Source organism: Penicillium argentinense (genome assembly GCF_028826775.1).
Source record: "Penicillium argentinense strain IBT 30761 chromosome Unknown utg000010l_segment0_segment0, whole genome shotgun sequence".
In the NCBI taxonomy this organism is placed as follows: Eukaryota; Fungi; Ascomycota; class Eurotiomycetes; order Eurotiales; family Aspergillaceae; genus Penicillium; species Penicillium argentinense.
The window spans coordinates 2,879,877-2,907,643 of record NW_026622669.1 but is presented as its reverse complement, the minus strand read 5'-3'; the positions used below and the strand labels follow the sequence as shown (position 1 = coordinate 2,907,643).

At 52.4% G+C, this 27,767-nt stretch overlaps 9 protein-coding genes across 9 annotated transcripts; 7 read left to right on the top strand and 2 right to left on the bottom strand.

Annotated features, from left to right (window-relative positions):
* Positions 1–533: 533 nt before the first annotated feature.
* On the top strand, positions 534–1,993 carry N7532_010763 (E3 ubiquitin-protein ligase RNF103; the record flags this gene model as incomplete). The annotated part of the gene is made up of 2 exons (XM_056623254.1): positions 534–626; positions 695–1,993. The coding sequence occupies 2 exons, from the start codon at positions 534–536 to the stop codon at positions 1,991–1,993; spliced, it is 1,392 nt and encodes a 463-aa protein (XP_056470670.1).
* A 340-nt stretch (positions 1,994–2,333) lies between these two features.
* N7532_010762 (60S ribosomal protein eL15) lies at positions 2,334–3,540 on the top strand (the record flags this gene model as incomplete). The annotated part of the gene is made up of 5 exons (XM_056623253.1): positions 2,334–2,347; positions 2,538–2,577; positions 2,647–2,733; positions 2,950–3,333; positions 3,400–3,540. 5 exons carry the CDS (start codon positions 2,334–2,336, stop codon positions 3,538–3,540), a joined length of 666 nt encoding a protein of 221 aa, XP_056470669.1.
* An 873-nt stretch (positions 3,541–4,413) lies between these two features.
* On the top strand, positions 4,414–8,210 carry N7532_010761 (HECT-type E3 ubiquitin-protein ligase; the record flags this gene model as incomplete). Its single annotated transcript, XM_056623252.1, has 4 exons — positions 4,414–5,053; positions 5,112–7,024; positions 7,049–7,232; positions 7,288–8,210. Coding segments are annotated over 4 exons (3,660 nt in total), but the record flags the coding sequence as incomplete, so codon positions are not given.
* Positions 8,211–9,781: 1,571 nt separating this feature from the next.
* Positions 9,782–12,540, top strand: N7532_010760 (beta-glucosidase; the record flags this gene model as incomplete). Its single annotated transcript, XM_056623251.1, has 7 exons — positions 9,782–9,908; positions 9,957–10,039; positions 10,089–10,255; positions 10,317–10,450; positions 10,510–10,598; positions 10,669–11,084; positions 11,142–12,540. The coding sequence occupies 7 exons, from the start codon at positions 9,782–9,784 to the stop codon at positions 12,538–12,540; spliced, it is 2,415 nt and encodes an 804-aa protein (XP_056470667.1).
* A 678-nt stretch (positions 12,541–13,218) lies between these two features.
* N7532_010759 (uncharacterized protein) lies at positions 13,219–14,108 on the top strand (the record flags this gene model as incomplete). The annotated part of the gene is made up of 2 exons (XM_056623250.1): positions 13,219–13,595; positions 13,667–14,108. The coding sequence occupies 2 exons, from the start codon at positions 13,219–13,221 to the stop codon at positions 14,106–14,108; spliced, it is 819 nt and encodes a 272-aa protein (XP_056470666.1).
* A 728-nt stretch (positions 14,109–14,836) lies between these two features.
* Positions 14,837–16,063, top strand: N7532_010758 (uncharacterized protein; the record flags this gene model as incomplete). The annotated part of the gene is made up of 1 exon (XM_056623249.1): positions 14,837–16,063. The coding sequence occupies one exon, from the start codon at positions 14,837–14,839 to the stop codon at positions 16,061–16,063; it is 1,227 nt and encodes a 408-aa protein (XP_056470665.1).
* A 575-nt stretch (positions 16,064–16,638) lies between these two features.
* On the top strand, positions 16,639–19,029 carry N7532_010757 (beta-glucosidase; the record flags this gene model as incomplete). The annotated part of the gene is made up of 4 exons (XM_056623248.1): positions 16,639–17,157; positions 17,217–17,933; positions 17,989–18,143; positions 18,210–19,029. 4 exons carry the CDS (start codon positions 16,639–16,641, stop codon positions 19,027–19,029), a joined length of 2,211 nt encoding a protein of 736 aa, XP_056470664.1.
* Positions 19,030–20,129: 1,100 nt separating this feature from the next.
* Positions 20,130–22,787, bottom strand: N7532_010756 (PSP1 family protein; the record flags this gene model as incomplete). Its single annotated transcript, XM_056623247.1, has 2 exons — positions 20,130–20,652; positions 20,710–22,787. The coding sequence occupies 2 exons, from the start codon at positions 22,785–22,787 to the stop codon at positions 20,130–20,132; spliced, it is 2,601 nt and encodes an 866-aa protein (XP_056470663.1).
* A 3,680-nt stretch (positions 22,788–26,467) lies between these two features.
* N7532_010755 (NifU family protein) lies at positions 26,468–27,574 on the bottom strand (the record flags this gene model as incomplete). The annotated part of the gene is made up of 3 exons (XM_056623246.1): positions 26,468–26,611; positions 26,685–27,221; positions 27,284–27,574. The coding sequence occupies 3 exons, from the start codon at positions 27,572–27,574 to the stop codon at positions 26,468–26,470; spliced, it is 972 nt and encodes a 323-aa protein (XP_056470662.1).
* Positions 27,575–27,767: the final 193 nt, after the last annotated feature.

Genomic DNA, 27,767 nt, shown 5'->3' with positions numbered 1-27,767 from the left:
TCATTGTCTCTTTGGCTGAAGTCCAATGCAGCCATCTTGGAGGGTGCGGATCCTACCGCAAACGGCTCCCGCAAACAGCTTTCCTGACCCGGCCGTCGATCAACAACTAGCTTTACAAACCAGGTACGTACACACACGATCGAGCGGATATGCGTCCATTCCAGTCGATTGCGGTCTCTTACACTTTTCCCGACAACAATCCTCAGGCTCCAGGGTCATTTTGCCTCGTGGTCTCAGCCATGCCCACATTCCTTAGACGGACACGATTTGCCCTTGCATACTTGGGGCTGCCCTCGATGAGGAAATGGTCATAGTACCCATTTTGGGATGGGAAATCGCCGCGACCGACAATATCGGCCTTGAGAGTATTCCTCAAAATGAAACTCTTTCGCAACTTTTCCCGGCTCTCTCTTACACCTTCCAAGGCAGCACCATGAACCTGCACCTTGCAGGCTATCCCGATTCTCTCTTACCAAACCATGATTGCTCTCCACAACATTCGGCCCAATATATTTTGAAGATCGATCGCCATCATGTCTCGCACTGCGCCACCCGATTCGCAAGCCACCGTCGCCACTTTATTTGCAGGCCCGGGCAGCGCCTCGAATTCAACCTCGTCAGTCAGTGTAAGTACAGCCTCAATCTGTAGACGTCAAAAAGAATGTCGGAAGGCTAATTCGCGCCAAACATGTAGGAAAACGTGGGTTTCCGATTCGTTCTGGACCGGACCGTCCAGACTCTCTCCAGCAACGGCGTCCCCGAGTCTGGCTCCGTGTCGGGCCTTCTATTCGTTCCAAGCCTCAGCCCCAAAGATTCATGTAATGAGGACCTCGCCTCGCATATCCCATCGAACGTGACTCGGCATGAGGATGTTTCAGAATTCGGGTACCCGGTCATCGGACTCGCCCCATGGATATCCGACCACTGCACGCAAAAGTTCCTGGCTGCCTCGCGGGATGTTGGCACATCAGCTCTGGTTTTCTTTCAGCCGGACAGCAATAAAACCGGGCTTCCACCCCCAGCGACCGACGACGGCTGGAAGTTAAAAGACGAGCGGTGGAGGGGTGACAACGATTATCCTGTCTACGCCATACCCGGTCCTGCAGGTGTGACCTTGATGCGAGAGCTCTCGTGGTTCTCTGACAATACCTCCCAGAACTCGACTCGTCACAGTAACCGGGCTGCTCGAGATAACGACAGTGATCGACTATTTACTATGATTGATACCAGTAAGTCAATTCCGGCTAGTATATATGCGTTCTATACTCATGCGGCCTTAGACACTACACCCACCGCAGAACCCAGTCTCTGGAGCTTTGTGCTCGCCATCTTGGGAACTATAGTGGGTCTCACGCTGGTCTTGCTGGTTCTCTATCGCATGCTTCAACGGAGACGACGAGAATTGCTTCGCCAGCGCATCAATTCTGGAGAAGTCGATATCGAGCAGCTGGCCATGAACCAGCTCACAGTTCCCCGAGAAATCGTCGACAAAATGCCTCTCTACACGTATTTAGGCTTCACACCAGAGCCGGAGTCAGGGACCCCTAAGACTCCTGTGCTCTCCGATGTTTTGGAGGTTTATGCCACCAGCAACGCCAGCACGACTTCGATGCCATCTGTTGCAGAGGAACGAAGAAATACGGAGAGTTATGCTGGGATTCAACGACCCGAGCCGGCCGTCATCAAACCTTCGACAGATGGCGCAGATGCTGAGCAAAATGAAAGACTCTCATCCCAAAATCCCTTCCGGATGAGCCATACGCAAACCACTTGTGCTATCTGCCTGGACGATTTTGTGGCCGGGTCAACCACCGTTCGAGAACTTCCCTGCGGGCATATTTTTGACCCAGGATGCATCGACGACTATCTCACCGAGACCAGTAGTCTGTGCCCTCTGTGTAAGAAGAGCGTCTTACCAACAGGATCGTGTCCAATTCCGGTGACGAACGAGATGGTTCGACAAGAAGCGGCAACCCGGCGGAGCCGAAGCTAGGCTGATTCACACATATATAATCATGTAAATAAGAGCAACCGATATTTGGGTATATTCAGCGACCGGTGAATTGTTTCTCTTTTCTCTATGAACACTCCAGACACGCGTGGAGAGGAAAAAATACCGCAGGATTTGAAGACTTTTTGCATTGAGCGTTTGTATTCGAAGTGTATTCTTTAGGACGAAATTGATGATCGGAGATAGTTCATCAAGGACTACATTGTATCTTGGGGAAACTACTACGTACAGTAAATTGAATTTCTAGCTTGTCGTATAATGTGATGTCTAGTAGCGGATCCAAGTACGGGCATGTACAATTGAATTGTATACTACTACCATCATGCACTATACACAGTAATGAACCCGAGGCCGTAACTAGTTAACTAACTCGTTAACAGAAAAGGCTGGAAATGACACCTCAGGCATGATTGTGAATGTGGCCCCACACAGCTTCTTTTATTGGTGCAGGAGCCACACTCGGCTAATCGCTAGCGTCCCACACACAATCCTCGCCTCTAATCTTTCTCCCTCGAACTTTTTGCAGTTGCGACAACGACAACCGACGACCCTGTGAAGCCGACAAGGTACGACAGCACACATCCAGATTCATCTACTGCCATTACCGTTCAACCATTAACTTGAATTTCGTCCAGATGGGTGCCCTCAAGTACGTCGAAGAGATCCAGAAGAAGAAGCAGTCCGATGTCATTCGGTTCCTGCTCCGCGTTCGCTGCTGGGAGGTGAGATAGAGCCCCTCCGACCCCTCGACTGCCTAACATCTCCGCCGAGCGCTCGTAAGCGTTAGCCACGGAAAATGCCTGAGAAAATGGTATTACTGGGCGACCCGAACGATACAGATTCGGCGGAAATGGTTGTGGCACGAAAAAGACTCCCTTGAGGGCCTTGTGTGTCTTGCTATACACTCGTTGAACATTGCTGAGAGTGCATCAATATAGCTTCGCCAGCTGAACGCCATCCACCGTGCTTCGCGCCCCTCCCGCCCCGACAAGGCTCGCCGTCTCGGATACAAGGCCAAGCAGGGCTACGTCGTCTACCGCATCCGTGTCCGCCGTGGTGGCCGCAAGCGCCCCGCCCCCAAGGGTGCTACCTACGGCAAGCCCACCAACCAGGGTATCAACCAGCTGAAGTACCAGCGTGCCCTGAGCGCCACCGCTGAGGAGCGTGTCGGCCGCCGCTGCGCCAACTTGCGTGTCCTGAACTCCTACTGGATCAACCAGGACTCGACCTACAAGTACTTCGAGGTTATCTGCGTCGACCCCCAGCACAAGGCCATCCGCCGCGATGCCCGCATCAACTGGATCTGCAACCCCGTCCACAAGGTGAGTTGTGGAAAAATTTTCCCGAAGGTTTTAATGGACTCGACTAACGAAATTCTCTTTCTCCAGCACCGCGAGGCCCGTGGTCTTACTGCCACCGGCAAGAAGTCCCGTGGTATCAACAAGGGCCACCGCTACAACAACACCAAGTCTGGTCGCCGCCACACCTGGAAGCTCCAGAACACCCAGAGCTACTGGCGCTACCGTTAAGTGCGTTAATGCACTGCGGTGGATTGGGTTGGAGAATATTGGCTGCATGTGGTTATCTTTTCGAACACTACTCTCCCGTACCGTGTCTCTCGCGCCGGGTATGAGTTAAATGCAGACCGGCAGGATCTGTTCTTAGCCAAAAAGCCATCTTGTTTTATGTTGAATTCCCCCTTGTTTAACGAAGTATGACTGGTTCAACTCCTACTGGCGCCACGCGATTGTAGAACTGCCAATTGTAGTCTTGTAGGTTTAGTCTGGCCCAGAGTGATCCTCAAGGTATTGCTAGTCTACGTAATCCGTCGATCGTATGTGTGAGGCGGGTGCTCGCATGCTCAAATGTTGTAGCATTGATGCAACTCCTGTCGTCAATCTGTCGTAGTACCTCGATATATTGACTGTAGTACTATTGAATTCCATTGGCTAAGTTGTATGATAATGCCTCGATCTTTAGTCGATCCTCCACTTGCTCAGCGCTACTAAGCGCTGGTCCAGCAGGCTCGCGCCCACGCCAAAAATAGCTGATACCGCGTTTGTGGCCTCAGGCGGCAATCAGGCCCGCCCCTTCCCTGCAGGCACTTTCCCAATCCGTCCAAGCCGACTATGAGATGCTGCAACGACACTTCTCACATCTGCTGACTTTTCACTTTGCGTTGCCGTGTCTCCAACTCACGTTGGTGCCCGATACACTTTCAAACTCGCGTTCGGGTACCTGGACCGCTATTGCTTGACAACAAAGAATCGCTCTCCATCCTCGCTGCCTAATCAACGTGCAACCTCCCCACGACCGAACTCCGCCTGCCCCTGCCTCCGGAACCAAGCTTCGTATACCGACACCCGGTCCAAACACCATCCTGGTTATTCTGCCGGCTCTAGGCGAGCGAATGCCTTCCTGCCTCCTCTCAGCCCGAACGTAATCCACCGATCTATCTGCACTCCAACACGGGCTTCGGCGCCCCTCCTTTGATCCCTCCTTCGGCCTCGACCACGAGACGAGTTTTTCGACGGCCATTCGAGCCTCACCATGCTGCAGTCATGGCACCAATGAATGGCAGTGCGCCCAATAGCTCATACCGCCGTGGTCACCACCGCTCGATCAGTCACCCGTTCACTTCGCCGTTCACGGGCATTGGCAGGAAGCGCGATAAGGTAGCTCCAAAGCATGACACATGGGACTCTGACTCCGACTCGGATGAAGTCACATACCCGGCCGAGCCAATTTCCGCAAGTCCCCGGAAAGATTCAACGAAAGGGGGTCCTAGTAATAATGGCACTGCGGAGACCAGGTGCGGGACTTGCAACTCAATTGTACGATGGCCACAGCATTTGAATGTATTTCGATGCAGTGATTGTCTCATGATTACAGACCTTGAGACGCAGACGCCCAAAACCAAGCACGGAGGTAATCCGTTGTCTGATGACCGAGGCCATCGGGTGCGAGGGGACCGTCCATCACATCCTCACTCGAATCCACACGAGGCCTTGCCACCATTTTCCCCGCCAGAGCCAAAGATCGGTATGCATTTTTTCCCAAAACGATTCCGGCATTGTCAGTTATTTACTGACCCCTACAGACATGCTTATGTCGGCAAACCGACTCAGTGGTATGATCGACGATTGCCTCTCGAAATATTTCGATGGCCTTATTGATGGGCCCCGGAATAACCTTGGACCTGAAGAGAGCCGAGCAAACAGGTCCCGACTGCCCAGGGCTCAAGATGATCCAATTCTACCAACGAATGACCCTCGCAGTAGCCACCTATCGCCACCACGAGATCCTCGTAGTCGCAGCACGTCGACATCAGATGAGCAGGGAAGGTTGTACGGTACAAAGGAAAACAGCGCGCGGTTCACCCCTAATGCAGCACAGCCGAAGGAAAAGCCTTTGCCAGAGCTGCCGATTATGACTCGTGCCGGTTCAGACTTGCGATCCCCTGCTTCCAATGATCGACGTCCCTCCGAGACATTCAAGCCTGCAGAATCGGAGACCAAGGACCAGGATCACAAGTCGTTTATCTTCAAGCGCTTGGAGAATTACATTATCGCCACCTTCAAAGGCAGCGGTATTCTCAACAATTCATTTCCCACCTATCAGCCATCAGTTCGATCGGCAAGCAGTGGCAATCCCCCGCGAATGAAAATGGACTCAGGAGCAGCAGTTGACTCGATGTTCAATGTGCCTGTCTTCGAACCTGACGCCAAAACACTTCTTCTGGGTGACTTAGCTGAGAACTCCGCTTGGTGGATGAATGAATGGGCACAAGCTGAGGGGCAAGTTCACTCCAATATCAAAGAAAGGTCATCGTACAGATCTCGCTTGGTATCATCCAGAAGCCCTCGCATCAACTGGGTGGAAGTGAGCCGGTGGTATCAGCTTGTTCTTACAGCAGGTAGTTCGTGGACTGAGCAATGGGCCAAAAAGAAACCCGACCCAAATCGTTCGGAGGCCGATCTGATCAGGAGTAGGAGATGGGAGGCAGCTGATCCTGCAGAAATTGACCAAGAGGTTATGGATTCTAGGGTTCATCTTCAGCGGACGCTAATGAAGGCCATCGAAAATCTTCTGAAGCGCCCAAGATGTGTTTTGAAGAAACCTGAGGACACCAGATTTCTGTTCGTTCTGCTGGAAAACCCCCTTTTGTCATCCCCTGGCGCATATTCCCCTCATGCATTCTCGCGTGTCGATCGTCGTCCGTCCAACCCCCATAGTGCCAGTCCAGGCACCAGAGACGGCACGTCAGCCCGGAAAGACCATGGCATCGCTGCGACAGGCGCCAGCAGCTCAAACCACCACTACGGAATTCTCAAGAGGATCCTTGGTTTGCTTTCAAACTTGCCGAATGAAGCCCACCATATTTTCATATCTTGGTTGACTCGATTATCTCCTGGTCAGTTCGAAAGGCTTGTTGAGTTGATTGGCGGCTTTGTCAACTATCGGTTATCCCGCCAGCATGGCCGCAAGCGCACTCAGGTTACCAAGGATGGTGATGAACTCGTTCCGAGCTTTGCCAGTGCTGCGGGTAATACCCCTGCTGAGCTGCATGCTGCCATCAATCGACGAAGCCCTCAAAAAAAGCCGGCGAAAAAGAAAGAGACTCCGATCATCTACGCAGAAGATTGGCAGATTCGAGCAGCAGCAAGGGTCATGTCTCTACTGTTCGCTGCAAACCACACTGATCACTCGCGCAGACCTGACGGTCTGGAGTCGGGGGCCCGTCGCCATGCCGAATCTAGTGCGAATAACCATGCACGCCAGAAGGGTTACATGGTGCCTATCAGCTCATTCTATAACACACTTCTGGACTACTCGGACCTTATTGGTGACTTTGAAACCTGGGAGTCGCGAAGCTCCAAATTTTCCTTTTGCAAGTATCCGTTTTTCCTCAGCATCTGGGCCAAGATTCGCATCATGGAACATGATGCTCGCCGTCAGATGGAGGTTAAGGCCCGAGAAGCATTTTTTAACAGCATTTTGAACCATCAGGCAGTTAGCCAGTATCTTGTGCTCAAGGTTCGTCGGGAATGTCTTGTTGAGGATAGCCTTCGCGGAGTGAGTGAAGTGGTAGGCTCTGGACAAGAAGAAATCAAAAAGGGCCTCCGGATTGAATTTTTAGGAGAGGAGGGAATCGATGCCGGTGGCCTGCGCAAGGAATGGTTTCTTTTACTCGTTCGAGAGGTCTTTGACCCGCATCATGGTAAGTGAAGTCATAATGAACCAAACCATCTGAGGAAATTTCTAACGGATGACAGGGCTTTTTATCTACGACGAGGACTCACAATACTGCTACTTCAACCCTTACTGCTTTGAGTCTTCTGAGCAGTTCTTCCTGGTTGGAGTCTTACTGGGGCTTGCAATTTACAATTCGACTATCCTTGATATCGACTTGCCGCCATTCGCGTTTAGAAAGTTGCTGTCAACAGCACCCCAGAGCCACACACCACAGACAGCGATCTCCCACCGGTCGAGGTTCCGATGCAGCCTGGAAGATCTTGCCGAATATCGTCCCGTACTTGCCAAAGGACTTCGCGCCTTGTTGGATTTTGAGGGTGACGTTGCCGAAACATTCTGCTACGACTTCGTTGCCCAAGTGGACCGCTACGGAGAGGTTGTGAACATCCCGCTGTGCCCAGGAGGCGAGAAGCGAGCTGTGACAAACGAGAACCGTGGAGAGTTTGTTGAATTGTATGTTCATCATCTTCTTGAGTCGTCGGTGGCTCGGCAGTTTGAACCGTTCAAGCGTGGTTTCTTCACCGTCTGTGGAGGTAACGCTTTATCTCTCTTCCGACCAGAAGAAATTGATCTTCTTGTTCGTGGCTCAGACGAACCGCTCGATGTGTCGTCGCTAAGAGCAGTGGCTACCTATGACAATTGGCAGTCTCATCGTCCCGAGTCACTTCCCGCCGTGCAATGGTTCTGGGAATTCTTTGAATCCGCTCCACCCCAGGCGCAGCGAAAGGTCTTGTCGTTCATCACCGGCAGTGATCGAATCCCCGCCATGGGTGCTACAAGTCTGTCGATTCGGTTGGCCTGCATGGGGGATGATTGCTCCCGATATCCAATCGCCCGAACCTGCTTCAACACACTGGGTCTGTATCGCTACACCAACCGGGAGAAGTTCCGACGGCTTCTCTGGGATGCAGTGGTTAACAGCGAAGGGTTCGGCTTGAAATGATCTCATTTTTGTCTGCTCCTGGTTGAGCGACTATGATTTTATGACTGTCTTGCGTTTTGTATAGATTTTTGGTGTTGGTTTCGCCGCTCAGCATGAATGGAGTCGGCGGTTTTTTTCTGGTGTTGGCGCAAGTCTGCTATGCTCGACTTTAGTGCTTTTCAATCCATGCACGGTGGCGCCCAGGCGGTTTGAATTAGTCTTGAAGACAGAATAACATCGATGTGACCTTTCAACTTGAGCATTGCCCGAGGGCAATCTTCGTATAATTCCCTTAGGATCACAGGTAAGACGGTCATAATCCGAACTTGTCGTTTTAATGAACTTTCCATTTTTGGGGCGCCATGCACGGGGAATGGTTTGAGCATATCCCGACTTCGGCGTCTCCGGAAGAAAGAATCCAAGGCTACCAGAGAGGCCGTGATGTACGTAATCACGCGCCACAACCATTCCGCTAGCGCGATTTTTAGGTCGGTCCGTCGGGAGTCACACGGTAATGGTATGCAATTTGTGGGACCACCAGGGGAGTACCTTCTTATGTGCGGGGTGCATCGGCGCGTGGGTGAGTTCCCTAGTACTAAGCTCAAGCCGTGCCTCGGTAGCTTAATATTGTGGTCTGAATATTACTCAGTTGAGACAAACCTTTGGAATACAGGATTATCTGATGAGCCCATTTTCAGAAATAAAAAGACAACTTCAGCTAACCTTGTTAATTGTAGAGATCAAGAATTGTAGCTTCGAGGGTCGTTATGGTTCTTACCCCCGCCTCTTCGACCCCCAGATTGTTTGTGCTGCAGGCCCCACATTGCCATCCCCACATTTACCGGTCTGTATCTACATAAGATGGAACCTCCACATTGCGTCCCATGTTGACTATGGTAAGTTGGGCACGTGGAATAGTAAAGAATACTCCTCGAAGCCTTGAGCGGGTGGCTTGTTCCGACAAAAAGCCGTGTCTTGGTGGCTTTCCCTTGGTCAAATCCAAAATTTGAATATTACACAACTTGTAGAAAAGCAAGACTACCCGGGATAGGTGAGCTTGTAAAGTAGTCGAATAACTCTGCTACATTCTCTATATTATGCTTGCTCTGGTCTGTGTGTTTTATTAGCAACGCAGCAAAAATCTGTGCATGGTGACCGCATCTTGAGTTTCCCCGAAGTTTACCCAAGTTCTAAAGTTAAAGTTGATCTAGATCGGCAACTTCCCATGATGGAAAACATCTTCCTTGAGCTTCTAGTACTGAAATTGAAGAAATCAAGAGGGAAAGCGGGGCCAGCCATGCTGCTATGTCTCCTAGTGCAGAGAACAAGTTCTACGCTTGGACGTCCAAGGTCAGCTAAACGGGAAATTTAAGCGATGATCCTTTGGTCCGGAGCCTTCACAGACGTACTATGACATAGCTACCATTCGGTGAGGGGCTTCTGGTGTCGTGAGGAGACCAGGGGAGACTACAGGAGAAGGGGCTGGGACGGAGGAGTATATAGAGGGGCATGGGCCTCTAATTCAGAGGAAACGTTTTATTTGTGAGACTACAAGATAAGTACAACATCTTATTGACTTGAGTAGTGAGGTCATGTTATCTGCAAAGCAGATTAGCCTGGCTGTGGCCATTCTCTCTCTGTGTGAATTGGGCCAGACAAAGCAAAATATTACTTCAGACACCCACTTTTATGGACAGTCTGAGCCTGTGTACCCCTCTCGTATGTGTATGACAACTTCAGGTATTGGTACTAGCTAACATTACACAGCACAGGGGAAAGGGACTGGTGACTGGGCTGATGCATATGCAAAGGCCGCAGAGTTGGTCTCGAAAATGACACTGGAAGAGAAGGTTTTTTACCCTACCCCCGAGTGCTCTGCAGTGACTGACGGAACTGAAGAACAATCTTACATACGGCACCGCTAATACAGACAATGGATGCTCGGGGATCATTCCAGCTATACCGCGTCTTGGGTTTAATGGAATGTGTCTTCAGGATGCTGGCAATGGGGTTCGCTACACGGACTTTGTTAATAGCTACCCAAGCGGCATTCACATTGGAGCGAGGTACGAAGCACTCTGGCTTTGGTGGTACAGTCAACGAGCATTTTACTGACTTGCCACACAGCTGGAACAAGTCTCTTGCCCATGACCGGGGCTGGCATATCGGTGGCGAGTTTCGGAAAAAGGGTGTCCAGGTTGCTCTGGGACCTGTTGTTGGTCCTTTGGGACGAATTACAACTGGCGGTCGAAACTGGGAAGGTAACATTGTTTTGGGGTATATCCATGTTGCTGGGGACATTAGACTCACATTCTCATAGGATCATCGAATGACCCATACCTTGACGGTGTTATTGGCGCAGAGACTGTTCGAGGTCTTCAGAGCCAGGGTGTGATTTCCAGTGTGAAGGTTAGTAGCCAGAATTGACCAACTGGACTTGCATTTGTAGGATGATGTGATTGATTGCGATTTGCGATAGCATTTTATTGCCAACGAGCAAGAGCTTTATCGGAACCCGACCGTCAACTCAGAGAATGAGACAGTCGCATCGTTATCAAGTAATATCGATGACAAGACAATGCATGAGCTATACCTCTGGCCTTTCCAAGATGCTCTCAAGGCCGGCGCGGCTAACATCATGTGTTCGTATAACCGAGTCAACAACTCCTATGCTTGCCAAAACAGCAAGACCTTGAATGGCCTCCTGAAGACAGAGCTCGGGTTTGAAGGGTTTGTCGTCACTGATTGGAACGCTCAGCACTCCGGTGTGGCTGCAGCTCTGGCGGGTCTTGACATGGCTATGCCGGACGGTCAGTCGTTCTGGGGCAATAACTTCACTGAAGCTATCAACAATGGCAGCGTGTCGGAATCTCGTCTGGATGACATGGCAACAAGGTAAGAAGAATCTCTCAACCCCTGTACATTCCTTCAGTGCCACTGACAAGTCATCAGAATCATTGCGTCCTGGTACAAGCTAGGCCAAGACGAGGCCAGCTATCCCAAGCCTGGCGTCGGAATGCCATACAATGTTAGCGGGCCTCATGAGATCGTGAATGCTCTGAGTCCCGATGCCAAGCCCGTGATCTATGAGGGCGCGGTGGAGGGCCACGTGCTCGTCAAGAACGAGAACAACGCGCTGCCTCTCAAATCGCCGAGGCTAATCTCCGTGTTTGGATACGACGCCAAGGCTCCGCCTGCCTACATGCCAAACGGAGGGAATCTTTTGACGAATCCTTGGCAAATCGGGTTCGAGCCAGCTGTCTTCCAACTCGCGGATGCATTTGTGTCAACCGCCCTGGACGAGCCACTGTACTACCAAGTGGCATTCAATGGCACCCTCAGTGTTGGCGGTGGCTCTGGTGCCAACACCGGCCCCTACCTGAGCGCTCCTCTGGATGCACTCCAACAGCGAGCTTACGAAGACAGCTCGGTCGTCATGTGGGATACATCCGATTTGCCCGGATCCACCGGACTGATGGAGGCATCGGACGCATGTTTAGTCTTCATCAATGCCTTCGCGACCGAGAGCATGGACCGTTCCGGGGTGCGTGACGAATATTCAGATGATCTCGTCACTCGGGTTGCAAATACCTGCGCCAACACGATTGCCATCATCCATAATGCTGGGACTCGTCTCGTGGATCAATTCGTTGACCATCCGAACGTCACTGGTATTGTCTTTGCTCACTTGCCAGGTCAGGATTCGGGTCGTGCTATCGTTTCTCTGCTCTATGGAGACGAGAACTTCAGCGGCAAGCTGCCATATACCGTTGCGAAGAACGAGTCGGACTATAAGAACTTCTACCATACCTACACTGAGACGCCTTATGGTCTGTTCCCGCAGGATGACTTTGATGAAGGCGTCTTTATCGACTACCGCTATTTCGATGCCCATAACATCACACCCCGATATGAATTTGGGTTTGGTCTTTCTTACACTTCGTTCGAGTTCTCCGACCTTCAGGTCTCTGCCGTGGAAGATGGAATAGCTGAATATCCCAGCGGTGCAGTTGAGCAAGGCGGCGCTGTTGATCTCTGGGAGACAGTGGCTACAGTCACAGCAACCGTGAGCAATATTGGAGATCGAGTGGGTGCCGAAGTTGCTCAAATCTACGTTGGCATTCCCAATGGGCCCGTGAAGCAGCTTCGTGGTTTTGAGAAAGTGAAGATCCCCGCACGGGGCTCAGCCGAGGTCTCTTTCCCTTTGACTCGACGTGACCTCAGTACCTGGGATGTGGTTGCTCAGAAGTGGCAGCTTCAGAGCGGAAGTTACGGGATCCACGTTGGCTCCTCGAGTCGGAGTCTTCCTCTGACCAGCACTCTGAAGATTAGCAGCGGTCAAAGTTCATGAATTCTGTGGATTTTTGTAGATATTGGCACGGCTTGTATCCTAGGAAGTTAAGTTACAGGGTTCTTACAAGATACTTCGCGTCATATTGGACTCCTTTTCCATTGAATAAGATATCGGAGCAGACAAATAATGCAACCAGACCAATCAGATCAGGCAATATAGAGAGTCTGTGTTAGCGTGAATTCGGCCTTCTGTGGAAGACATTGTTTATTGGCTGCCTACCTTCTCCGGAGAATCTAGACCTATCATATCTCGAATCCTGAATTTGCGGTCCATTATTACTGTTCTTATCGAAGAGCCTTAACGAGCCCGGCGACGGTCGCGAGATCTTGCCCCCATCTAAAGCCTAAGGGTATCTGGGGCTTAACTAAAGATTGGGCTGGCTTGGGCCCGCCATCTCTTGTGGCTTTCTTAGCAAGAAATTTGGGGTATTTACCCAAGATTACAAAGGATTTCCTTTCACGGTTGGTTATTCTGTGGTAATTCTGTAGTTATGCTATTCTAGTTGTAAGTCAACATTGGATTGTCGTAGTAGTGAAGGCATCTTGCCGTAGTCGTAGGCTGGCTTGGGAGCTGACCAGCTAAGCCGATAAGGCGACCCCGATAAGAGCGTTCGAACATTATTCAACGCAACGGCAGCTACCCACAGCTTTACCACTTCTCTCCAACGCCCCCAAAATGGTCAAGCCCCTCGTGTTCAAGGGTGACAAGCCCAAGACCAAGAAGCGCAAGCAGCGTGACCCGGACGTCGGAACGTCTGCCAAAACCCGCAAGACCGATGCCCCCCAGGCCGAAGAGGACGACAACCCCGAGGACCAGAGCTGGGTTTCCGCCGACACAGCAAGCGACATCTCCGGCCCGGTCATCCTTGTTCTGCCCTCCGATGAGCCGAGCTGCATTGCCAGCGATGCAAACGGAAAAGTCTTTGCGAGCATCCTGGAGAATATGGTGGAGGGGGACCCGGGGACTGCGGAGCCGCACGATGTGCGGCAGGTGTGGGTTGCAACGCGCGTGGCAGGGACAGAGTCGTTTAGTTTCAAGGGACATCATGGGAAGTATGTGTCAAGTCTTATCATCGGACTAGCGGATCAAGTGGTCAATTGGAAGCTAACACTACGTTGCGCAGGTACTTGAGTTGCGACAACCACGGTCTGTTCACCGCGACTGCGTCCGCCGTTTCTCCCTTCGAATCCTTCCTCGCCATTCCCTCGGCTGAAATCACAGGCACATTCGCCATCCAAGTGCGTGGCGGAGACTCGGAGTCCTTTCTCAGCGTCAAGGAAAGCGCAAAGGCAAGCAGCGGCGTCGAGATCCGAGGCGACGCGACCACAATCTCCTTCGAAACGACCGTGCGCATTCGGATGCAGGCGCGGTTCAAGCCACGCCTCCGCGCGAACAAGGAATCCAAGGCCTACGAGAAGATTAGTCGGAAAGAGCTGGAGGCTCTTGTGGGGCGGAAATTGGAGGATGATGAGGTCAAGCGATTGCGGCGGGCGCGGAGAGAGGGCAATTTCCACGAAGAGATGCTGGACGTCAAGGTCAAAGGAAAGCACGACAAGTTTGCTTGAGATGGTTAGACTTCTCAAACGTCACAATCTTCTTCAGCCCCGTCATGTTGATCCTGACGTGGCTTCAGCTCTCTCCGTTTTCCGTCCACAACATCCACCTGGGAGATCGCACCACTTGTTGAGAACAGCTGGCTGTACATTGGAGAGCGTTCGTTTAACATGTAGCCTCCGCACAAACGGTGACAAGAATTCGGACCCTTTTCATCTTCAGCTCTGCTGCCAATCACCGCGAGCCGCGAAGGCGTCTGGCCAAACCCTTACCCCACAACGTGGACACATGGGGGAGTCAATTGGGCTGTGCAGATCGCGCCTATCAATATAACATAAGAAAGGATTTACGATATCCTTCAATAAAACAAGATCATTGAAGACAATCGTCAACACTTATACGGAGTAGGACGGGATCGTACAAGATCGTGTAGAGCAGTGCACGCACGGTGCACCGAAGCCATTATGCAGGGTTAAGCAACGCCGCAGCGAGTCCAATGCTTGGCCATTTCCTTTTAAATATTTGGTATTAACGGGCCACACTGCCCCTCTGCGTTGGCCATCGAGGGGGGCGTGTGCCTTTTAATACGGCTGCCAGAGTCGCTGAATATTGCTTGGCTGCTTGGTTGCCTGGCTGCCTGGCTGCCTGGCCGGGCACGATCATCGGCCCCCGTCTTGTTTCGCTGTCTCTCAACACCAAACATGCTAACACCATCCTGACCCCCCACAGCTCCTCCAGGATGCCTCCAGTCCCTCCGACAGGCGACGAGCATCTCAAACTCGAAGTGGCCGCGCCCCCGGGCTGGTCGTTCGTCGCGGGGGACACCATCATCGGAAGCATCGTGCGCCACGCACCGATTAGATCGCCAGATGCCAAAGTCTCTCTGGCGCTGGTCGGCCGGGCACGAATTAATCCCGAGCTGGATGACTTCTCCGAATTCCGCTCACATACTTGCTACCTCCTCTACCGTGTGCAAGATGCGCTGTTTCGCGGTCCCCTCCATCACGCTCAAGACAGCGAAGAGGCCCTGAATTGGCAGTTTTCGATGCAGATACCCAGTGAGCCTGATCAAACGGTCATCAAGGAGCATTCTGGGTCGGAAAGCTTTATTCCATTAGATGATCCTTGGCATCCTGGACATCATACTTTTCCAGGGTCGTTCTTTTCGTCTCGCAAACATCTTGCTTTCCGCACGGAAGGCTTCATCGAGTATTATCTCCGCGCGCGGCTCGAATGTATCTTTGGGGGCTCCAAGAGGACTATGGATGCGACGTGGCCGATCATAATGCGGCACCCGGTAGATGAATCGGTGAACCTTCAGACGCTGAGGCAGATTTCTGCTATGAGACGGATCAAGAGCTGGTCTCTGGTCCCAGGAATGAAAGACCCCAAAAAGACCATTCGGTGGTCGCGTACTCCGGAGTTCTACTTCCGAGTAAAGATGTCCTACCCCGAAGCTGCCCAGATTGATAATCCCCAGACGATCCCGGTGATACTGGAGATTGTACCAGACCTAGAAACCAGTGCACCCTTGAAGGGGACTCTCCCCAGAATCCAGGTGAACTGGGTGAGTATGGTGCTCCTCAGCAGCTGCCACCTCGCCCGCGAAAGGCCAAGTGCTCTTCCTGGTATGCGTGCGCACCGGAATGAGGTCCATGAGTGGCAATATGATTTCGGTCTTGATCGTCTTTTCAAAGTCTTTGACACCCCCTTGGTTCTATCGACCGACGAAAAGGGATATAAGCCATTCAATATGGGGCGAATGTTTCAACTTGCTCTTCGCTCGGATGGTCTTGTGGCCGGAACACGCTTGCTAGCTCACCCGGCCACGGGGATTCATCCTGATTTTGCTTCCCATGATATCAAACATTGTAATAGGGTGCAGTGGACTGTATCCTTGACTGTCGCGGGTGAAGCAGAAGAAGTGACAGGAAGCGGGCCATTGAAGCTCATAGCACCGGCCTGACGTGCCTTTACAATTTTTTAATTTTTTTTTTTGCAACCATGATATCCACACTTGGCGACCTGTGATTTTTGGCATCGATCAGCCTTCGAATGTATCTACTTATAGGAATTGCATTGCGCCTGGTATTCAGCCTAAACTCTCCCAGCTTGGCCCACCCACCCGGCCTTATATCGGGCCTTCCCCCGCACTCTCTCCAGGATCCCTTTGCTTCTCCAATCACCCACCATCTACATCCCACTAAAGGGCGCCACCCCGGCCGATAGTTCGCTCGGCCAGCTCATGCCGCATACTTCGGTGCAACCAGGGAATGTCACGATAGGCGGGCAAGCCCTTGTTGTGGCGTATTCCCCATTGCCAAGCTGAGCCGACTCACATTTCGTGCTCATGTGGGAACGAGGAGAGAGTAAATACCCCGGGATTCGATCTGCAGGCCAGAACTCCCAAGATGAGGGGGTTTCTGCTGCAATATTGGCCCGCGCCCCCGGGAGGCCGGCCTTATAAGGAGGCGAGTGATCTAGCCACAAGTCCCAAACGTGGCATTGAGCGTGTCTGCAATGCATTCGAATCGATCTCAAATGCGCCTTCTTTTCTTCTCTGCTTTGACAACATCCGCCGCCCAGGCTTCTGGACTGGCCACTTCTGGCTGGGATGCAGCTTATTCCAAAGCGCAAGCAGCTCTACAAAAGCTCAGCCAGGCTGAAAAGGCCGGCATCGCGACGGGCGTGACATGGGAGGGCGGACCCTGCGTGGGCAACACATACGCCCCCAGTTCAATCGACTACCCATCCTTATGTCTTCAAGACTCGCCGTTGGGCATCCGGTTCGCAAACCCCGTCACTGCCTTTCCCGCAGGAATCAATGCCGGCGCGACCTGGGACCGCAGTCTTCTTTACTCCCGTGGCGTGGCAATGGGAGCAGAGGCCAAGGGTCTCGGAGTCCATGTGCAGCTGGGCCCAGTCTCTGGTCCATTGGGGAAGAATCCCGATGGTGGGAGGAACTGGGAAGGCTTCTCAGTTGACCCGTATCTTAGCGGAGTTGCGATGGAAGAGACAATTCGCGGAATGCAGGACTCGGGGGTACAGGCATGCGCCAAAGTATGCTCTTTATTTTGTCTTTCCTTTCAAATACGCAGGTTGACTAATTTGGTCTATAGCATTGGATCGGAAATGAACAGGAGGTTAATAGGGACACGATTAGTTCTGAAATGGCTGATCGCCAGACACACGAGTTGTACGTGTGGCCGTTCATGAATGCCGTGAGAGCAGACGTGGCCTCGGTGATGTGTTCGTATAACAAGGTGAACGGGACCTGGGCCTGCGAGAGCGAGGCCATCTTAAACGAGCTGCTGAAGAATGAGCTCGGCTTCCGTGGATACGTTGTGAGCGACTGGAATGCGCAGCACACCGGCGTGAACAGTGCTCTGGCCGGGCTGGACATGACCATGCCGGGAAGCGATTTCAATACTCCACGAGGAAGTATATTCTGGGGGTCGAACTTGGTCGAAGCTGTCGCCAATGGCTCTGTGCCGCAGTCTCGTCTGGATGACATGGTCACTCGGATTTTGGCTGCGTGGTATCTCGTCAATCAAGACCAGGGCTATCCCGAGGTCAGCTTCAGTTCGTGGAATGGCGGCAAGGCCAGCGTCGATGTCACAGCCGACCATGCTTCGGTTGCTCGAGCCGTAGCTCGTGATTCGATCGTTCTTTTGAAGAATGAGGCTCAGACATTACCTCTTCGACAGCCAAAGAGCCTAGCCATTATTGGACAAGACGCTATCGTCAACCCGGCGGGTCCCAACGCATGCACTGACCGTGGATGTGATAATGGTACACTGGCCATGGGATGGGGCAGTGGAACTGCTGAATTTCCGGTGAGTTATATACATACTTCCATTAATCTCCTCTTGAGTCTAATGTCCACAATAGTACCTGGTTGCTCCCGTCGATGCAATCCAAGCGCAAGCAGACAAGACCGGTACACAAATCATCACAAGCACTACCGATGATGCAGCAGCAGGAGCAGAGGCGGCAGCCGCAGCTGAGACAGCCATTGTATTCATTAACTCGGACTCGGGAGAAGGGTACGTACTACTCGTATATGGATCTTCAGCGTATCTAAATATGACAATATTAATTCTCTCTACCAGATACATCACCGTCGAAAACAATCCAGGAGACCGAAACAACCTTGACCCATGGCACAACGGAAACTCCCTTGTGCAATCCGTCGCATCCTCGAACAAAAACGTCATCGTCGTAATTCACAGCGTGGGCCCCATAATCCTAGAAACCATCCTCGCCCAACCCTCCGTCAAGGCAATTATCTGGGCCGGGCTCCCAGGCCAAGAAAGCGGGAATGCCCTAGCCGACATCCTCTACGGATCCACCTCTCCCAGTGGAAAAATACCCTATACCATTGCTAAGCAGCGCAGCGATTACGGCGCTGGCTGGATATATGCCCAAACAGATTCTTTCACCGAAGGCCTCTTCGTTGACTATCGCCATTTCGACAAGAACGGCATCGATCCACGCTATGAATTTGGACACGGACTCTCGTATACCGAGTTCGCGTATAGTGGACTCTCGATTAACGTGCTCGCTACTTCTGGTCCGACAATCGGATCTATCATTTCTGGTGGACCCGTGGAGCTGTTCGAGTCGGTGGGAACTGTCTCAGTACATATTGTGAACAATGGCTCGGTTGAAGGTGCCGAAGTCGCGCAGCTCTATATCGGACTTCCTGAATCTGCTCCGTTGAGTCCGCCGAAGCAGCTGCGGGGGTTCGAGAAGGTATTTCTTCAAGCTGCTGGATCTGGAACGGCTACGTTTGAGCTGACGAGACGTGATTTGAGCTATTGGGATGTGACGCTGCAGAAATGGGTTGTGCCGAGTGGCACTTTCCGGGTTTATGTTGGGGCGTCGAGTCGGGATATTCGGCTGCAAGGGACTTTTTCTGTTGCAAGCTGATATTAGATGGAATTGTTGAGGCGGTACCCTCAAATAGCCATTCCATGCATCAGTCTGAGGAGTAGTATGCATCCATCATATTGAAGGCCGTAGCTTTTGTCAATTTCGGCGAGGTTTGCTCGTACAGATTAGATATAAAAGCTGTCACACATTATCGAAATATCAAAATTACAGTCTTGTCCTTTGAAATGCAGCGTAAAAGAGAACGGCACAAGCAGAGCTTTTCGTATAAAAGAATATAGCCCAAATAGCTTCGAGGCGAGAGAATCCCATTTGACGTGACCAATTTTATGATATCAGACCAGACTTATTTGAAGCATTTTAGAGATACTTTACCTTCACTTTTGAGCCTGGAAAAAGCGAAGAAAAAATCAAGCACGGCGAGAGGTAGAAAAAATAAAAATAAAGATAGGATGGGAATGGTGAGGATAAAGATAGAACAATAAAAATAGCCTCATCCGGGCAACCATGGGACACAAAAAGTAAAGATAAAGATCCCAGCATAACGACAATAAAGATAGTGTGACATAAGGGCGAACCAGCGCAGAGATTCTTGAGATATGAACACGAGAACCAGACCTGACCGCTTCGAGTCTATTTCATAGAAAGAAACAGCGTGACTGAAAAGACCGAACGGACCAGAAAATACGGCCCAGGGTATGGAATCTAACAGGGGATAGGAGTGATACATGATAAATTGGGGTGAGAGGGCATGAATCACAAAGCATGGCGCCTAAAAGGCTAAGAGATATCGCGACGGGCTTAAAAACAATCTTTCGCAGAATGGCACATAAATCCAGGAAACAGAAGCTGCGTCGAAGCGCCATGCTCGCATGGCTTTGTTGTCTAGGAGAATTCTTCTCCGTCGTAACGTGGAGAAAATCTTGAAGTAAAATCGAGACGTCGATCATAGAAAGGTGGGTGATGTTGAAGCGGATTGTACAAAGATTGCGTGAGAAATCATGTGCCTTCTGAAAGGCCAGGTAATCGGCGTGCGACGAGAAGTAGAGGGATGAAAAGAAAATACCCATGTAACCCGGTGGTCGAACTTAAGGATGAGGTTTGCATTGACATGGCGAGTAGAGGATTCGAGGGGGTAATCACGAATTAAGCGACAGGCCCTGGAACCGGCCTACCCACTCGTTCTGGGCAGGATGCATGCGAGCTGTACCGTTGCCGGTGCCGTGTCCAGGATACTCGGGGAAGCCTGTGTCCATCGGTCCGAAGCTTGTCGGGGAATAAGGTGCGAAGGGATCGCCTTGGGCCGTATCCATCTGACGGGAGGGCTGAGCGAAGGGCTGGTAGGAATCAGTGAAGGCGGTGCGAAGCGCGCCAACCGGGTTCTGCATTCCATCGCGGTTAACATCAACCGGGTCACGTCCACCGTAGGATCGGCTCTCGTGCTGGTGGCGACGATCGGGGTGCTGCGGTTCCTGGCTGTAAAGCGGATTGCTTATACCACCGGGTCCTTGCAGACCGGCAGACGGAGGCGTCACGAATGAGGCGGGGTTAATCGCAGACATCCAGATTCGAGTCTTGTAGATCTTGAACAGGTCGGTAACCAGGGAGTTGAAGTTGATGTAGGAATCAGCGAAGTAGTAGAAAGTAAGCTTCTTCCAGTCCCTGTGCAAAACATTAGTCCAACTTTATCAACCCAACATAGTGCTGGGTTTAACTTACATTTGGAACTCGGCATCGAGAATTTCCATGTTCAGACGATGCTCAGCGACCTTCTGCTGGCAAACCCGCTTGGCCTTGGCTTCATTTCCTTCTTTGTCACGCAACGTGAGTATCTCGTGGTTCTGAGCAAGTCGCTTGATGAGCTTTGGCTTGATGTCGGTTGCCGCCTCCTGCACTCCGTGAGCATGGGGACCCATTCCACCAGTGGCACTGCGGGAGTTCAGGCCAGCGCTACCGACATCGGATCCCTCAAGTTGGGCCTGTCGAGAGAACATCATGAGCCACTTGTAGTGCTCTTCGGCAAATTGCTGCTTGAGCTCTCGCGCTCTCTGGATAGAAATGTTTGCATGTTGAACAGTACCCAGATCAGTGCCTCGGTCCGCCTCGACGATCACAAGGTCGCCTGCTTTCACTTGAAGACCGGTATCCTCCTGGATGTAGAAGACATCGGCTCGGTGGCACTTGAAGGAGACAATGTACAGCAGCTGATTCTGATGTACATGTGCCAGCGCTGGAGGCTGTCGACCGTAGGCCCCAGACATGGCGTACTGATTGAGAGCGGCTGGGATACCAGACGAGCCATCTCCGCGAAGTGTTTGTTCGCGAGAGTAGTAGGGCTCTGATTTGTGCCGACGACGGCGCGTTAGCCGGCATTCTCCGCATGGTCGCAGAAAGGGAAGATAAGGAGGGGACTTACGAGGCTGTATGGGTGGGTTGGAATAATCGCTGGCATTTCCATAACCATCGTCGCGTTCTCCGAGTCCAGCACGAGGCGTCACAGTTGAGTGTGAATCTATAGAGCTGACAGATGCGTGGCGCATGGGGATATCTGCGAATGAGTGGCGGCGGCTTTGCGGAATATCGGCAATGCCTCCAAAACCCAGGGAAGTCTGCCAGTGAGCCTTGCGGACGTTGTCAAGGGCTCGGTTCTCCAGTGGGGTGGAAGAAAATGAGGAGAACTGCTGTTCCAGGTTGGCTGAATGCTCTGAGAAGCGACGTCCGCCGTTACCGCGCATGTTTCCATAGCCTTGAAAATCGCGTAGCTCCCCCAAGTCCTCGGGGGCCAAGTCTTCCTCGGGAACACTGCCTCGAATGCGATGAAGAGCGTGCATACCACTGGCGGTCGAGGCAGAAGAGGACGCCCGATCACGGTATCGGTTGTCCCGTTGGCCAGCAGCCGCGGCCTGGCGGAGGAGAGCGTTTTCGCGAGCGAGTTGCTCGATCTGTCTGGCTTGACTGGTGTAGTTGACATCGCCCTCTGAACCGAAGCTTTCGTCGCCATCGTCATCCTCCCGGACACGTCCGAGCATAGCAGGGTCATGGCCGAGCTCGCCAAGTACACTGGGTCGCGAACCTCGGGGCTGGCCAGAAGACATCTGTCCGGGGCCGCGGGAACGAGTGCTCGGATAGGCACCTCCAGCACTGGGCTTATTTGCCGCGAGTCCCGAAAGCTCTGGATCCATTTGGCCAACGGAATAAGAGTGCGAGCGGTAGGTCTTGGGCGTAGGGTGTAGGGGGATCGAAAATGGAATGGCGGATTCGCCAGAGATAGTGCGTGTAATGGGGCTCAGCATCTCTTCGCCGATCGAGCCGCTAACATTCTGCGTACTGGTCATGGTCGGAGAGGGAACAATTTCCGAAAGACGTGGTGGAGGTTCCTTGCGAGACTCGGTGTTCCAGATACCAGTTCCCCATGGGAACTGGCTCCCTCCAGACTGATTCCAGTTGAACGATCCACTGGTGGCTGAAGCCCATGGGGGCTGGTCGCCAGAGGGGCTTGCGGGGTTGGAAGGTCCGGACGAGAGGGGACCACCAGGAAGAGAATGCTTTCGTTGGACCGAAGGAGGCACTTCGTTCAACCAAGATGTTCGGCGAACGGGCTTCGTCGCGGGCGCAGTGATGGTCTGGGTGAGGGTATTGTGCTCGCCATCATCATCGGAGGAGGCGAGAGCTTCTGAATCAGGAGTAGAGCGACGGACGCCGGCATGGCTCTTCTCGAGCCTGGTGACATTGGTCGCGGGCACTGGTGGCGTGCCCGAAGGACCTAGCGAGGTCTGTTTGCCCGAAGGTGCAGCCATGACGCCTAAATCACAATGCTGATGTGACGTCAGTCAATTTGCCCTTGCAAGATGGATGTTTAAAAATAACGGCGTGGGTGCAGCGATCGCCTTGACTCCCCGGAATTTAGTTGCGGGGGAGCAGATGCGGATGCGATGCGCGGGTGGGGAGGATTGCGGAGGGCAAGGTGGGCCGAAGAGTTGCTGACCTGTGTGACCGTTGGGAAACGAGTGGGAGAAGTGAACTGAGTGGGCGGCTATGCTGCCGTCCCGCACGCGCGACAAAGCACCAGTCTTTCGTTCACGCGCTCGATAATGAAAAGGAAGGAAGGCAGTCTCGATCTTTCGAGGCCGAGGAGTGACTGCAGTTTGCGGTATGTGCAACACTGGAGAGAAGCGAGATATCAGCAGACTGCGTGAGGAGCAGTTGATGATAACAAAGGGTGAAAGAGGGATGCGAAGTCGAAGTTGCAGGCACAGCGACAGTAAAGAAATAGTGATGGGAGGAGAGAACGTGTGTGTGGCATGACGGGAGGCTCTTCGCGACAAAGCGGGGATGGAGCCTGGGAGCTCCGACGCGCCGTTGCAGCGCACCGCCCAATCGCACGCAGAACAGCCCGAGACAATGAAACAACAGCACGATCAGGGTCGAAATAGGATCGCATGGCATTGGCATTGACATAAGCATCGCCGCGCGCCACGCGACAAGCGATTTCGTTGCAGACCGATGCGTCCAACTTCGACGCCGGATGTGGTAGGATAGGGCGGCAAATGAAAGAAGCAGCGAAACACGAGCCAACTCAAGAGGACAAACTTACCTGAAGAAATGTCTAGTAGTTTACGAGAACCACCAGACGCCTTGCGCAAAGGAGAAAAAGTCGAGTATTGGACGAAGGAACGAGCCGTAATCGTAATCGTAGCTGTGGATAGCTCCAGTCCTATGTCAGCGGCGAACTCATAGCTCTCGTCGTGCGGCGGCGCAAGTGGTCGCTGATCCCGAGCAAAGGGCCGATGAAACTTACCAATCTAGAAGGACGGAGGAAATCTAGGGAAATAGGAGCGCAGGAGGATCGTGGGTCTCGTCAGAATTTCGACTGCTTGCAAGTTGCCGGCAGGTCACGAGGTTGCAGCGACCGCAGCAGCTCGGAACGCGGAGTCGCGGGAATCGTGGAGTATGAACGTGGGGGGAATCGCTGAGTCTCGGAGTGTGAGTTTCGGGGTGAGTGGTCTTGGCTTTCTTGATCTGTCTCTCCTCTCGGTTATGGCTTCGTGTCTTTCCTCGTTTCCTGACGTCCCTTTCTATGGGGTGTGGCGAGGGAATCAGGCGAAATGCGATCGCGAGCCCGGAGGGGAGCTGGTAGCGTGACCACGAATGACGTTGTGGAGCAACCGTATCCCTTTAGGGGCGGCGCATGTTGGGGCTGAGGATAGAGACGAAGGTATGACAGAGGAAGCGCGAGAGAGAGGGGGAAAGGTAAAGAGGAAGAGAGGCCGAGTTGTAGGATGGCAATGGTGAGGTCAAGAGGGGAAACGGATCTGGCAACGTCGCCCCGAATTGATGTTCAGGGGACACGGACCACAGAGTTACTCCGCGACTCGACCTGCTCAGATATCCAGCAACTACAAGCAACTACGCCGCCCCCCACTGGTCTACGGAGCTTCCCGCCCCCCCCGCTACGCTCCATCTAGGCTAGTTGCGGTCGTGCGGGTCTCTGGAGGAGGTCGGAGCCGACGATCGTCTGGGGTTCTGACTGGTTTGTGAAGCGAGGGCCCAGATTAAAGCCGCTATGCAGCCCCTGTCAGCCCACAGGAGGCACACGGCCTCGCACGGCCCATGCATCGGGTCGCACACTTGCGGGGTTGGCGAGTGGACGAGTTGACATTTGGCAGCCGGCTGCGAACCCGCTAGACACGACCAGTTCCTCTGGTACAATGGTGGTGGGCTGGCGAGGGGCACGATTGCTATGGACGCTCTGAACGTCATCGGTCACCCTCGATTTCCTCGTGGGGGAAACTCTTGCGGAGACCCAATAGGCTGAATCCGAAACTGATAGAGGGCCGATCGTGATCCTCTTTGCGGGGAGAGCTACGTGCAGGTGGCTTTCTCCCTCCTGCGGGCGCCCCAAACACGTCTGCTGGAGTCTTCTTCCCGTTGATGCCCCTCCGTTCTGGACCCGCGATCGTAGAGAATAGCACGAGCGAGAAGAGCAATGCACTAGCATCGTGTTACCAACAGTATGACAAAGTGCACGAAGCCTTTGCCTCCCCCGGCACCAACCTAATTCGACGTCAAAGGCACATCGGTACTGCCACGTCCTCGAATGGCATCTGACGGGCCCTCCGAGCCTCCGGGCGCATTCGTCGCTTTTCTTGGCCCGACAAGGACTCGCAACTGAAGTCATCTATATCCATCATTTTCATTGCGTCAAAACATGATTGTGCAGAGTACACAGCGTAAAGTGCGATCGCAAATGAAAATATATGTGGCGGCGGGTCCGAACAACAACCTTGGAAGGTGCCTTGGGCGTCTAGAATCGATAGCGACCGCTAGCGCTAGAGGTTAAAATTACAGTTAGGACTTATCGGATTATAAAGATCGCTTTTCTCATGGATTTTCATTTTTACAGAGCGGCCAAAAAAAAGGTTTCAATATGCACACGGCGCGATTCGAACGCGCGCCTCCAAAAGGAGATTCGAATTCACATAGAACCTGACGTGTCAGGCCTAGCTTAAGTCGAACGTCTTAGACCGCTCGACCACATGTGCTTTCAACGGAAAAATGTGGGGCAGTGAATTCATATCCCAATGCAGTTTAATATCGAAAGCTGCCCCATGCGGATAAAAGATCTGCAGTTCAACCCAGGGTGGTTGGCCATCATGCGTGTCCGTCCCCGACTTCCCCAGTCTTCCAAAGCTGACCAGGCAAAAGGAAACTGTTATTACCACGGCCTCGAATGATATCTAGCGGCCCTCCGATGTTCCGGGCATTTGTTGCTCTGCTTACCCGCAAAGTCCATGCGGTTTTCTGCAGATATCGTTGACGTCGGTGGAGAAGCAGCAAACAACTACCCCGCCAGCCTCGGTCTTGGAAGTACGGGTGATATTCATGTTTTGCCCTACGGTGGCCTGATAAAAGTACTGCATTGCGTGGTATGTCCCTGGTCGTGACCAGACGAAAGTACCATTGTGGCTACGGTTCAAATGGCCAAGTATAAGCCTGATGAGCATACCAGATACCAGAATCGACTACTCTAGAGTACTCAGTACCGAATGTTGTAGCCAAGGAAAAAAAAAAAAAAAAAAAAAAATTTTCGATTACACCATTATGAATTAGTTTTTCACATGGTCGATCGTCTGGCCCGAATCAACCCCTCGTCTTCTAACACGGGGAATCTGCATGTCTCCCCGCACAACACGGAGTATTCTCCCCCTCTCGCTAAAGCGACCGGTCGTCTAGATCGTCGGCTAGCGGAGACGATGAACAATGCATAATAGACACCATTCTATACTCGATGTGGGAGGTGATCTTCTGGTCTCTATTTTGGGACCAAAGTCCGAAAATGGGGGGGTAAGGCGAGAGTTCACAAGATGGATTATTGCTGGAACTAATATACAGTATGTTCAACCGAGTCTAAATTTCTGGCTGCTTCCCAGGCCAGGTCGAGGCATTTCACATGCCATCGTATGTAAAGAAAGACAATTTACGGCGCACTGTCCAACGGGCTACTAGCCGTTGCGCCGGCGCCCTTCTGCTGGCGGAGTTTCTCCTCAAACCGAGCAAACTCATGCATGGAAATCTCCTCCTCCTGATCCATGACCTGCTCAACTCCCTTGACTTCCTCAATCTGGAAAAAGAATTCGTCAGTAATTGAACAGTAGAAAAATCGAAAGATGGAGTTGATATAGGGAAAAACTCACGTAATGCATCAGCATAGACTCGATACCATTCTTCAGAGTGACAGTGCTGGAATCGCAGGTCCGGCAGGCACCACGCAGCTTCAGCATGACAATGCCGTTCTCAAATCCACGCAACTCGATATCACCGCCATCCTCCTGGATCGCGGGTCGGATGCGGGTCTCCAGAAGCTCCTTGATCATGCTGACAACCTCGTCATCCTCCTCATTGAACGCGAGCGAGTCCTCCTCGTATTCTTGAGCGCCCTCGGTGCTGTCAGACTCCACAACCGAAACAATCGTCTCACCCGAAGTCACGGCTTGTGTGATGAGACTGAAAACCTCGGGCTTGATATGAGCCCAGTTCACATCACTGGACTTAGTCACAGTGATGAATTCCGGTCCGTAGAAGACGGATGTCACACCCTCCACATCGAGGAGCTTGGCGGCGAGCGGAGAGGGATGGGGAGGTGCGAGGGTGGAGCGAGGATTGAGGTATTCGAGAAAAGACGTGGGGAAATCTTCGGGAATGACACGGTGGTTAGGGATAAATTTCAAGGCCTAGAAATTGATATGGTAAGTACAATGTGAGAGATGCGCGTCGGAGCTTCCATACTACTCACATCGGGGTTAGGCGTGATTTCTGTCTGGATAAAGATCGTTCGCTTGCTAGTCGGGGACATCCCGTTGACACCGCTGGCCGCTACGGACTGCTGATGCGGTCGCACTGTCGGTCGACGACGAGTCTCTGAGGCTGTAAGAGTAGACAGTCTGGCTGCGCTAAAGACACTCCTGGACGGAGCGAATGCCACGGGTCTGATAGTTCGGCAGCAGGACTCGGCGACGGACGAGCCCGTGCGGGCGCTGAGTAACGCACGGCGAAACATGGTAGTGGACTTTGAGCTCATAGACATATTGATTTGTCACAATTTCGGGGTATCTTGGTATATGCAGAGAAGTTGTATTCACACCGCGCAAAAGTTGAAGAGGCGCTACACGCCGGACTCTGACGCAATCATTGGGTCATGTGACCGGTTAGGATGACAAATTCCGATCGAATAACCAATCAGCGTCGAGCTGTTTGACTACCTTTTGTATGGGTTCTGC